Source organism: Acomys russatus, chromosome 5 (genome assembly GCF_903995435.1).
Source record: "Acomys russatus chromosome 5, mAcoRus1.1, whole genome shotgun sequence".
NCBI classification, from domain to species: domain Eukaryota; kingdom Metazoa; phylum Chordata; class Mammalia; order Rodentia; family Muridae; genus Acomys; species Acomys russatus.
This window is the reverse complement of record NC_067141.1, coordinates 58,928,224-58,940,898: the sequence shown is the minus strand read 5'-3', so window position 1 is coordinate 58,940,898 and position 12,675 is coordinate 58,928,224. Positions and strand designations below refer to the sequence as shown.

General features: G+C 37.9%; 1 protein-coding gene across 1 annotated transcript in view; it reads left to right on the top strand.

The window, feature by feature from the left end:
- The window catches only part of LOC127189887 (cytochrome P450 2C70-like), a 53,422-nt gene that overhangs the window by 32,971 nt on the left and 7,776 nt on the right, over positions 1 to 12,675 (top strand). The window contains exons 7-8 of the mRNA XM_051146954.1: positions 1,575 to 1,716; positions 5,338 to 5,525. Coding sequence (XP_051002911.1) covers positions 1,575 to 1,716; positions 5,338 to 5,525 — 330 coding nt within the window. The remainder of the gene's footprint in view (positions 1 to 1,574; positions 1,717 to 5,337; positions 5,526 to 12,675) is intronic.

The following is a 12,675-nucleotide window of genomic DNA, read 5'->3' as shown; positions in this document are numbered from 1 at the left end:
CAGTTGAGGTAGTCTTCGATGAAGCTCCAGTTTAGATCAATGGGATGGTAAGGTAAAGGACAGTAATTGTAATCCTCACCTGAGCCTACTTTGAGGAAGTCACTGCTGGGGCCAGGGGAGGACTTCCCAGGCCTTGCTCTGTTGATGTGATAAGGAAGGGTGAGTCAGGCACAATTGTCAGGAGACTCTCCAAATCTAGCAATCAGGTGCTGGTTTATTTATACAGGTTTCACGGAACAAAGAGGACTCATGATCATCCAAGTGGTACAGGTTATGTGTTTGATTTTTCATTACATGTCCACATTTACAAGTTCAGTTATAATTAGAAAATGCAAAGAAAACAGACATTATTATTATTAATTATATCTATATAATTCCAGTTTAAAGAATATAAAGAATGTCTTCTCCAAAGTAAACACATTATTATATGACAGCCTGCCTTTAGGCTGGTAGCTTGTAGTCTGAAAACAATCCAGACAAATAGAAAATATCTGAACCGGTCTTTTTATGAATAGAAAATACTAATACCTAACTTCTCCACTATATGTTTCATCATCTATTTTAGTTAATCTGTCTTGTCTACTGAGTTTCAGTCCTTCAAGACTGTACCCTGTATGACCTCTATTTTAAAACTACATTTTTCAAAGAGCTCCAAGCCTATATTAAGAGCCCTTGAATTTGTTACCTATGCTCTTGGCCCTGTAAGGGTTCCTCAGTTGTCTCTGTTTATCCTGCACTGGTTATACTGTTTGAGTTAGCTCAGGGACAGATGCCTCAAGAGGATCCCTGGAATAATTGCCTTATCTAGATATGTGCTCATCCACCCTTCGTGGTCTCCAGGGCATAAGGAAGACTTCCAAAGAGTGGCTAGATAAAGTTAGTTTTATGATTTTCCTAAAAAAGACTTAGACATAGTTTTCTCAGGAAAAGACAAAAAAAAAAAAAAAAAAAAAAAAAAAAAAAAAAAAAAAGAATCATAATGCAGAAAGTCCCCCAAGAATGCAACACACAGAGACCGGAACAGAAAAGTTAGAGACAGAATGGCAAGATGCAGCAATCCACTCAGCTTTGATGGATCTGTGCCAAGCAGCTGTGCTGGCTTCATGACTCTTGCCGTTTCCAGTGGATATGGCTGTGTCAGGTCACTTTAATTTGAATTACAGTGGTGGATGTAAGGTCTAAAGATTTTAAAGTTACCAACAGAGTTTGTATTTCTTTTGTCCAGAGACTTTAAACATTATAAGGATTTAACAAGTGCCATAGCTGATGGTGTTTCTAAGTACCTCAATGTGCATTATGTCTGAAAAAGTATCACAGAGGAATGTATTTTCTTCAGTGGGTTACAAGTTAGAAACAAGAAAAAAAAAAACTTGAAAATTTGTAATTTCTGTTATGTTTTAACTGTGTGAAGGAATCCTAAGGTTTCCAGACGCCCACTTTTATCTTCAGCTAGATGCTTCCTAATGTCTAGCTTACCTACAAAATGTTTGTGTCGTATAAAATTATTTTGTTTCCTGTAAGCCTTTAAAACAAACAAACAAAGACAGCTAATTCCTGTCACCCATAATTGTTAGGAAAAGCACAATGAAAAGTCTGAATTTACTATGGACAACCTGATCGCCACCATATCTGATCTTTTTCATGCGGGAACAGAGACGACGAGCTCCACAATGAAATATGGTCTTTTTCTCCTGCTGAAGCACCCAGAGGTCACAGGTGCGGTCATAGGTGGGCAGATGAATGTCCAGGTACAAATGGGCAGATTGCACTAGAAACTGTCCCACTCTTCCTAGAATGGACACTGTGCTAGCAGCATTTGCATGATTAGTGCACTTACCTTTAACTAGATAAGCCCAGTTCAAACTAGATCACAGCAAAGAACGAAATATGTAAGCTGCAGCAGGGAATGGGAGGGCAGTGGCCACTATTCAAGCTGCTATGATGCAGAATACTTGATTTGGGTTGTGACAAACACATAACAGTTTTGTTAGGGTCTGAATAGACGAACCTTCCTCTCACATTTCCCCCATACATCTTAATAAATACTTATTTCTTTTCCAGAAACTATTTATCATTTAAACTTTTGTTAGCATATATCAATTATAGACAACTGTGTGTTTCATTATAATATATATATACATACATACATATATACATACATATATATATGACTAGTTTGATTACAGCCTATTACCATATTTTTTGGACTATAAAATGCACCTGACCATAAGACGCACCCAATTTTTAGAGCAGTTAAACAAACAAACAACAACAACAACAACAACAAACCAGTAAAAACAGCAATCGGACCATAAGATACACCTTAATCCTCCCCTTTGTAGGTGGGGTGGGAAAAGTGCTTCTTATGGTCCAAAAATATGGTACTTTCTCTTTTTTTCTCTCCCTTACTATAATTATCTTCTTCTACAGGTCCCTCTTTTATTTTAATGTCTGTTTTTCTCTTTCAACACAATAGTTTAATTGGGTTTATTTTTATGATCACTGGCGAGGGCTTATTTACCGGATTATCAGTAATTCACCAGTGGCTTTATTATGCAACAAAATCTCTCTCTACATCATGGCAACTAGTAGCTCCCTAGAGATCCCCAGGAAGGTTTCGGGCTTCATGAATCTTTCCTCTCTTTAATGAGGAAAAGTTGATAGGACCAGTCTTGTACATATGTCTTGTGACTACTCATAACTTCTGACAGTGCAAAAGTGCATTCTCCATGTCATACTTGGTAGGCAGGGTTCAGCAGCACTGCACTCCTTTTTCCTGTGTTTCATTTGCTCTCCCCCCTTTCCTCAGAAGCATTCTGAGCCTTGGAGGGGATGATCTACACGTTCCATTTATAGCTGAACATTCAAATGTAACTTATTGTCTCTGAATAGATTCTTAAACAACCATCACGCACTACAGAAGAAGCTTTTCTCACCAAATTTGGAGTATCACCAACCTATAGATGCAAACAAAAATCTTTAGAAGGCAATTGGACGACTATGCCACATTTAGGAAAACAAAAGCAATGGTTTCCCTTCGAGGGGTGTAACATTCTCAACAAGCATTTTACCAGCTCTGCATGCCAGAAATGAATGCTCTCCTAAGAAGAGTGACTTAAACCTACTGGTTTTAAGTTATGAGATAACATTTGTCTTTCTTGTAATCACTCATTATAAGACTTCCTAGTTTCATCAACTTACATGCAAATTTTATAATTTCATTTTACCCACAGCCTAATTAATACCATCATGTACATGTACAAATTTTCATTATCTACTCATCAAGTAGTGGACATCTTGGCTTAATCCATCCTAGATACTGTGATTAAAGCAACAACGAACACAAATGACCAGGTATCTCTGTTGTAAGATGTAGAGTCTTTTGGGAAAGAGCCGAAGAGTGATATATTTGGTTCCTTAGTTATCTTATTTCTAGCTTTTTTGATAAATCTCTACACTAATTTCCACAATGGCTTGACCAGTTTGCACTTTCACCAACAGAAAATAATGTGTGTGTGTGTGTGTGTTTTTTTTTTTAAAATCAGATCCTCAGAAGCTTTGGTGTTAGAATTCTTTTCTTTCTTTTCTTTTCTTTCTTTTTTTTTTTTTTGGTGTTAGATTTCTTGATGCTAGACATTCTTACTAGCTTGAGGTAGACTCTCCAAGTAGTTTTAATTTCTATTTCCATGATGGTCAATGATGTTGAATTCTTTAAAAAATATTAGTCACTTGTGATTCATTTTAAGAACTCCATTCATAATTATAGCCCATGTTTTGATTGGATTATTTGTTTGTGTTCATTGTATATTTTAAACACCAATGTTGTATCAGATATGTAGTTGAAAAAGAGTTTCTTCTATCCTGTCAGCTGCCTCTTCACTCAACTTACCATTTACTTTGCAATAAGGTCTTTTAATTTCATGACGTTCTTATCAATAACTGACTTTCTTTCTTGTGTCTGGAGTCCTATTTCTTAAATCATTTATTTACCTTATAGTATTAGCCAGAACCTCTTTCCTTCTTCATACCTTTGTGCTCTTTTTTATTTGTATTCTATCCTTCCTTATTACCTGATACTGCTCTCCCTTGTCTCCACACTTACAACTGTATGTACAGATATAAAAATATATAAATATATACAGTTGTATATATATATATATATATACAGTTATATATATACATGCATACATATACAATTTCATGTTATTTTTAACAGCTGAAAACTCTTCCTCTTTGTTTTTAAATTACATTATTATCATCCACTCATCTGTTGATTGACATCTAGGCTAGCTCCATTTCTTTGCTATCAAAAGAGCATGTGTACCTATATCTGCGGTAGCATATGGAGTTCTTGGGTATATGTCTAGCAGTAGTGTTGTGTGGTAGATCTATTTTTAATTTATGTAGACCACTCTTAATGAGTTCCATAATGGCTGTACTAATTTACACTCCCATCAGCAGTGAGTAAGGATCCTCTCCGTACATCCACAGCAGTGTCTGTTGTTAGATTCTTTCATGGTGACCTTTCGGGCTGAGGAGAGATGACATATCCAAGTAGTTCTAATTTATATTTTCTCAATGGCCAGGAATGTTGAATACTTAAAAAGTACTTCTTAGCCGGTTGTATTTATTCTCATGAGAACTTTATGTCCACTTGCAGATTTGGCAGAATTTTATGTGTCTTTAATTTTTGCATTTCTGATCATTAGTCTCCTATCTTAAAGATATCAGGCAAAGATTTTATTTTATCTGTGGATTGGCTTATCTCTCTGCTGTTAGTTTCTAATTTCATTTAGTAATATATGTTGACTCTTGGGACTGGTGCCCTGTTCTCAGACATCTGTTCAGAGGTTCTCTAGAAACATCAGCATTTTAGGCTTTAGTTAATGGTTTTTGATATACTTCTAATTGAATATTGCACATAGTGAAAGACATGAAAATAGTTTCATTTCTCTGAAAAATGGATATTTAGCTTTGCTAAAACCATTTAGTGAATAGGTTCACTTTTCCCCATTGAATGTTCTATTTTTTTTTTCTGTGTGATTCTGTTGTGAGTTTGCTTTTGTTATATGGGAAAGGTTTTGTTTTATATGTTAAGTTTATATTCTACTACTTTGCTGAAAGTGTTGGTAATCTCTAGGAGTTTTATATTGGCTTCAATTAAGTCTCATATTTAGAATCATATAGTGTATTATTAGGTTTTCTCCTCTTATGAAAATGGAAGAACTTAGTTTTTTTTAAACTCTCTACTTTCTACCACAACTTAAAAATTATCAATAATTATAAAAAGATAGTTCTTTTTACATTTTATAAAAAGTATGATTTCTGCCCTGGCAGCTAAAATCCAGGAAGAAATTGCACGTGTGATTGGCAGCCATCGGAGGCCCTGCATGCAGGACAGGAACCACATGCCCTACACAGACGCTGTGCTGCATGAGATCCAGAGACACATTGATCTTATTCCCATTCCTTTGCCTCGTACAACAACGCAGGATGTGCAGTTCAGAGGATACCACATTCCCAAGGTGAGATGGGTTTCATCTGTATCCTCACTTGGCATCTTTCCCTGTAGACAATGAAGACATGTGCTTGCCGACAGCCTGGCCTAGCACCAGGGTGCATGAGTCATAGCAAGAACAACATATCTCTTTGCTCTATGCTCCCTTGTCTGTCATTTGCTGATACACTTTTCTAAGTATCACATGATTGGGTTCTCAGAACTTTTAAGTTCATTGTTATATCCATACCGTTTCTATCTGTTAATGGAATCTGCTGTCCACATCCCTTGCTTTCTAGTGGGTTTTCCTACTCTTGCCAGCTAACCACACTTCTATATTTCCATTTCCCTCCATACTTTCTACTTCACTTATTTAGAAGAAGTTCAATCTAACAGTGTCTTTCTTCTTTCTGGCTTTGAAGAAACTCATCTATGCAGCTCCATAAATTGATGTTATATCAAACACTTTGATAATATTTATACATACATACATACATACATACATACATTTTCTCAATGGCCAGGAATGTTGGATACTTAAAAAATACTTCTTAGCCAGTTGTTTTTATTCTTATGAGAACTTTATGTTTGCTTTCAGATTTGGCAGACTTTTATATATATTCTGGAATAAAACATAATATCTCAGCTCTAGCCCCCTGAACACTGGAGTTTATAGGCTCATGCCATGATTTCTCAACTAGTTTTAACCAACACTTAGTTCATTGTTTTTAATAACTAACATCTTTTTCAATTAATGCACAAATTTGAACCTTGCACAGCTATTTTAAGGAATCCACTCAAACATCTGCCCAGTCTTCACACTTGTTTGGCAACCACTTTCACACTGAGCCATCTCCCTGGCCCCTGTACTGTTAATATTATTGAATATTGGTTAACATCAGTTGAAGTCCAAGTTTGCTGAAGGTAAAGCAGAACTTCTCTCTGTCTGAAGATGGTTTTTGTTATGTAGGGGTCACAGGTATTGTTTTCAGTAATTTATTACATATTTTAATATTTGACCTAAACATGCCTGATTCATGACATCTCAAGAAATGTTGTTGATCTCACCCAGATGTATACCTTTCCTTTTTGGTTTCTGTGTGGGCCTTACAAGGGCAGCTTGATATTAGTTCTTTAAGGATGGAGAATAAAGCTATATAGCCAAGATATAGTCATTCAATCCTTTTTCTCTGGATACTCTGCTTTAAATAGTACTATAGTAATGGAATCCTCACTTAGTACTATTTTCATTTTTCAAGAACCCTCTATGTTCCAGAATATATGTAGTTTTGCCTATGTTCCACTCTAAGCACGTGTATGTGTGTGTGTGTGTGTTTAGACTAGAGATCATCATGTGGAATGTCTTAGCTGACTATTTATATGTCTCTAACTTCACCAATGTCTTTATGTTTCGTCTTCTAATGCTTCTAATTTCATGAAATAAAAAAAAAGAAAAAATTTTTTGTTTTGTTTTTTCAAGACAGGGTTTCTCTGTATGGCTTTGGCTGCTCTTGACTCACTTTGTAGACCAGGCTGGCCTCAAACAGAGGGCATCTTCCTCTGCCTCCCTGAGTGCTGGGATTATTGGTGTGCACCCTTACACCTGGCCATCTAGTAAAATTTTAATCTATTCTTCTCAATTCTAGAAATAAAGTCCTTATAGCTTTCATTTACTAATATTCTATACTTTGTAGTACTTGGTTATATTAATGGCAAATCCTTTCATTTAAAAACACATTGTCTCCTCTATATCCTACCACAATTTTTACTCCAAGTGCTCAGATATATTTAAATGTCTGCTATTTGAAGTTTTATATGATCACCCTAAATCTAGACAATAATATAGTTCATTCACATTGACTGGTAGTTCATCCAGTTATTAAGACTTGCTGTCACAGACATGAGGACAAGTTGTAGAAGCTTTGCTTGACAAAGTTCCAGAGACTTCTGACTGTCCAGCATGATCTCTAGACATACAGAACAGCTACTGAGGCTTTGCTTGACAAAGTTCCAGAGACTGCCCTCTGATTGTTCAGCATGATCTCTAGACATCCAGACCAGCTACTGAGGCTTTTCTTGACAAAGTTCCAAAGATTTTCAGCTGATAACCACTGTCCCCAAATCTTATGTATGGTCCAGGTGTAATGTTGTTTAGAAATCTGCTATTTTTCCTAAAACTTTTTCTCTTTATTTCTCAGCCCTAAGGAAGATCACACAGGGAAAAACTTCCCCACAAAGAATGTTGTGATAGGGCATCTGGACAAAGGCTTGAGACAATTACAGTGTTTTTTGCTCTGACTATGAACACCCAAGCAGAAACTGTATGTAAGAAAGTTAAGACTTAGGCATAACAGTACCTGGCTAGATACCATTACCTGTAGAAATGTTTCTTTAGAATCTGCTTTGAAAGCAATGGATGGTGGGCTTGGAATGTCATGCTTTATGGATATTTTACAATAGAGGACCCCTTGGTAGTTAGCCTAGGCTTAGATAGCACATCTATTGATCTGAGACTGGAAGTAGGTCAAGTTTTTCCTTTAGAGAATATTTAGCTCAAGCTATGTTGCTATGGTCATCTTGTAAACACATTGGCTTTAGCCAAGGCAAAGTTTTTGATTAAACTTTCCCATGCATTGTTTAAAAATAACTATCAGGTTATACTGACCATAGCTTGAAAATTGATTGATCTTTGTTGTATGCTTTTTTGTAAGTTACAGAAATATTTCCTTGTTACTCTGTTGATTTTGATTGCCCTAGTGATTGTAAAAGACACAAAAAATTCACAATGTAATCTGTAATGAAAAAAGGTGAACTTCATTTCAATGGAGTACTGAGGTTGACCCAAGGAGAATGAAAAAGCAAGTAACAGACATGAGAGAGTAAGATAGAGTGAGATGGGGAACAGCAGGAAGAGAGATAGAAAGATTGGTAACAGCAAGCAGACAGATTGAAAAATGGGTAACAGTGGGCAGGAAGAGAGAAAGATGGAGGAGCCAATATGATGGCAACAAAGATGGTGCAATGTCTGACCTGCTGATAGGAGACCACAGGGCTACTGGGACTCAGGGACTATGGGAGCTAGAGGTCACTGGGTGACAGAGATCTGCACAGTGTGGACCATGGGTGAGGTCATCCAGTGGCCCACAGAGGACAGTAGCCCAGTCCCCAAAGCCTGGAAAGGACTCTGCCTGCGAGTTGCGTGCTGTGGCCTTGTTTGGCAGCATGAACTCCATATTTGGGACTGAAATCCTGGCAGAGAAGCATCAGAGTTCCTGGCCTAGGAAAATCTTGGGGAAATGGGTGGACCTGTCCTCAGATGGCCCCCATCTGCTCTGTGCTAGTCCACAGAAAGCCCAGGCATGACATGGGGGTGCAGATGGCTGTGAGCATGTTGCCCAGCCACAGTGGTGCAGTTTGAGACTGGGGACACACAGCCACAGAGGCATGACCTGAGGCCAGAGACACTAGTGGGAGTCATGGACTGCAACAGTTGTCTAAGCAGGGCTGGGCAGGAGCATAACTGCTGGCCCCAGAGGACTGTCCTGGTACAATTGGTCACAACAGACACAGCCTAACCTGAATCCACAGCCTAGCACGGACTCACATGCTCTTGGGAGAGGCTGGGCAGGCTGGAGGGGATAGAGCAAAAATCTAGCCAACCAACAACAATCAGAAGGCAGTAGCTGCTCTCTCCCTTGCAGGTGGAACCTAGGCCTCACCACCTGGTTGGAGCAGGCAGAAACCTAAACAACTTCTAGAAGCCAGCAGGGGTTCAAGCACTATAGGGTGATCTGAGCCTAGGACCCAAAGCCCCAGGGCCCAAAGTCAGGGTATTCAAAGCCCAGCCAAAGACAGGATAACTAGCTCTACACACACTACTTTAAACTGATTCTGGAGCTGCAGAGCATCAGCACCTACCTTGGCTGACCCAGTGGGGAGCCCAGAGTATGGATCAAAGTCTCCAGAAATTGAAACCATGTAACCTGCCTGTCCCAGGGAAGGAGTTCCCTGATCACCACAGGCAAGGCCCTCAACCTATAATCATTCACCAACAAACTGCTCTCAATGGCCAGTGAAGGACACCAGAAGCTACCTGCTAACATTAGAGACAGTAGGATGATTAAAGGCCTGTGTGAAAACATAAAGAAAAAATACCAAAACAATATGGCATCTCCATATCTCAGCTATCCCAAAGAAAGCAACCCATAGAACTCAAACAGATTGAAATACAAGAAAATGACCTCAAATCCTTAGTAATGAAGATTATAATGGAGGAAATGAATAAAATCCACAAACAAATGCAGGAAGACGCAGCCAAATAGGTGGAAGACATAAAAGAGGTTTATAGAGAGGCACTGGAAGAAATTCAGGAAAATGCAAGCAATCAGAATTAATAACACAGTTCAGGATCTGAAGGCCTATAAAGAGGCACTGGAGAAAACTCAAAATATACAAAGAATCAGATGAAAGAAATCAATAAAAGAGTTCAAGATCTGAAGATGATAATGGAAAAAAATGATACAGACACAGACAGAGGAAAAACAGGAAAGATAAAGCTTAGAGAAAAAGGCAAACAACACAGAGACAAGCTTCTCTAACAGAATAAAAAAGATGGAGGAATGAATCTCAGGAGTAGAATATACAATCATAGATCTTGAAGCAACCATCAAATAAAATGCTAAATCTGAAAAATTCCTGACACAAAACATCCAAGAATCAAGGACATCATGAAAAGATGAAACCTGAGGATAATAGGCATTGAAGAAAGAGAAGATGCATGACTCCAAGGCCTAGAAAATATTTTCAAAAAATTATAGAAGAAAATTTTCTGAATTTAAAGAGGGAGATGTTTATAAACATACAAGATGCCTACAGAACACCAAATAGAATAGACCAGAAAATAAAAACTTCCTGCCAATAAAATCAAAACACAAAATATACAGAACAAAGAAAAAATATTGAAAGCCGCAAGAGAAAAGTACCAAGTAACATATAATTGCAAACCTATCAGAATTACACCCAACTTCTCAGCAGAGACTATAAAAACCAGAAGGGTCTGAACAGAGATCCTGAAAACCCTAAAAGACCACAGATGCCAGGCCAGACTACTATATCCAGCAACACTACCAATAACCAGTGATGGAGAAAACAAGATATTCCATGACAAAAACAAATTCAAACAGTATCTCTCCACAAATATGGATTTGCAGAAATTACTAGAAGGAAAACTCCACTCCAAAGGGACAAGCTACAACCAAAATTACACAGGAAATAGATAACTACACCACCACAAAACACAACCACACAAACTCTCTACTGCAACCAACAGCAAAATCAAGGGACTTAATAGTTACTGGTCATTAATATCTGTCAACATCAATGGTCCCAATTCTTCAATAAAAAGACACAGACTAGCTGAGTGGATGCATAAGCAAGATCCAACATTCTTCTGGATTCAAGAAACACATCTCAGCCACAAAGATAGACATTACCTTAGGGTAAAAGGCTGGAAAAAGGTATTTCAAGCAAACAGACATAAGAAATAAGCTGGTGTAGCTATTTTAATATCTAATAAAATAGACTTTCAACCAAAATTAATCAAAAGGGATGAAGAAGGACACTTCATATCCATCAAAGGCAAAATCAACCGAGATGACATCACAATTCTGAACATTTACTCTTTCAAAACAAGGGCACCCACATTTATAAAAGAACTATTAACAAAGCTTAAAACATACATCAATCCCCACACATTAATAGTGGGAGATTTCAACACTCCACTTTCACTGAAAGCTAGGTCATTGAAAAAGAAACTAAATCAAGAAATAAGGACACTAAGCAATGTCATAAATCAAATGGATCTAATAGATGTCTACAGAACTTTTCACTCAAACACAAAGGGTTATACTTTCTTCTTGGCACCCCACAGAACCTTCTTCAAAATTGAGCACATAGTAGGTCACAAAGCAAGCCTCAACAGATACAAAATGATTGAAATAATACCTTGTATCCTATCAGATCACTGTGGTGTAAGGCTGGACTTCAACAACAACAGAAATAACCAAAAGCCTACACACACATGGAAACTAAACAACTCTCTACTTAATGACACCTGGGTCAGGGAAGAAATAAAGAAAGAAATTAAGGACTTCCTGAAATTCAATGAAAATGAAGGAACATATCCAAATTTGTGGTGCCACAAATTGCACAATGCACACATTGAAAGTGGTGCTAAGAGGAAAATTCATAGCACTAAGTGCCTTTAAAAAGAAATTGGAAAAATCCCATATAAGCAAGTTAACAACACACCTGGAAGCCCTAGAAAAAAAAGAAGCAGAAACACCCAAGAGGAGTAGACATCTGGAAATAATCAAACACGGGGCTGATAGCAATAAATTAGAGACAAAGAGAACAATTCAAAGAATCAACAAAACCAGGAGCTGGTTCTTTGAGAAAATCAACAAGATAGACAAACCGTTAGCCAAACTAACTAAAAGGCAGAGAGACACCATTCAAATCAACAAAATCAGTAATGAAAAGTGAGACATAACAACACAAGTATAAATGATCACAATGAGTGAGTTAACCCAGACTCAGAAAGACTCACATGGTATATACTCATAATTGGACACTAGCCCGACAGGGATGTCCCCTGAAAGTCTTTACTTACTAGGAGATTGGGATAGATGTGGGGACCTCTTATTGGCACTCTAGGTGAGAGAAGAATGGGAGAATAGGGAAATAGAAGGATCCAGAGTGTCCTAGAAACGTACAGGAAGAACATCATGATAAGCAGATCTGGACCCAGGGGATCTGCTCAAGCTACTGCTCAAGCCAACTAAAGACTATAAATGCAGTCAATATTGAATGCCTACTCAGATCTAGCCAAGGTACATGACATTATCCACAGTTGTGTGGAGAGCAGGGACTGACTCTGACATGAACTCTGGTGCCCCATATTTGACATCTTTCCCTTGATGGGGAAGCCTGGTAGCACTCACAGAAAGAATAGGAAGGCTACCAAGATGAGACCTGATAGGCTGTGACCATATGGTGGGGGAGGAGGCTCCCTTCTGTCACAGACCTAGGGGATGGGAATAGGTTAAAAGAAGGAAGGAGGGAGGACTGGGGATATACAAATGATGGGATAAAAATTGAGATGTAATCTGAATAAATTA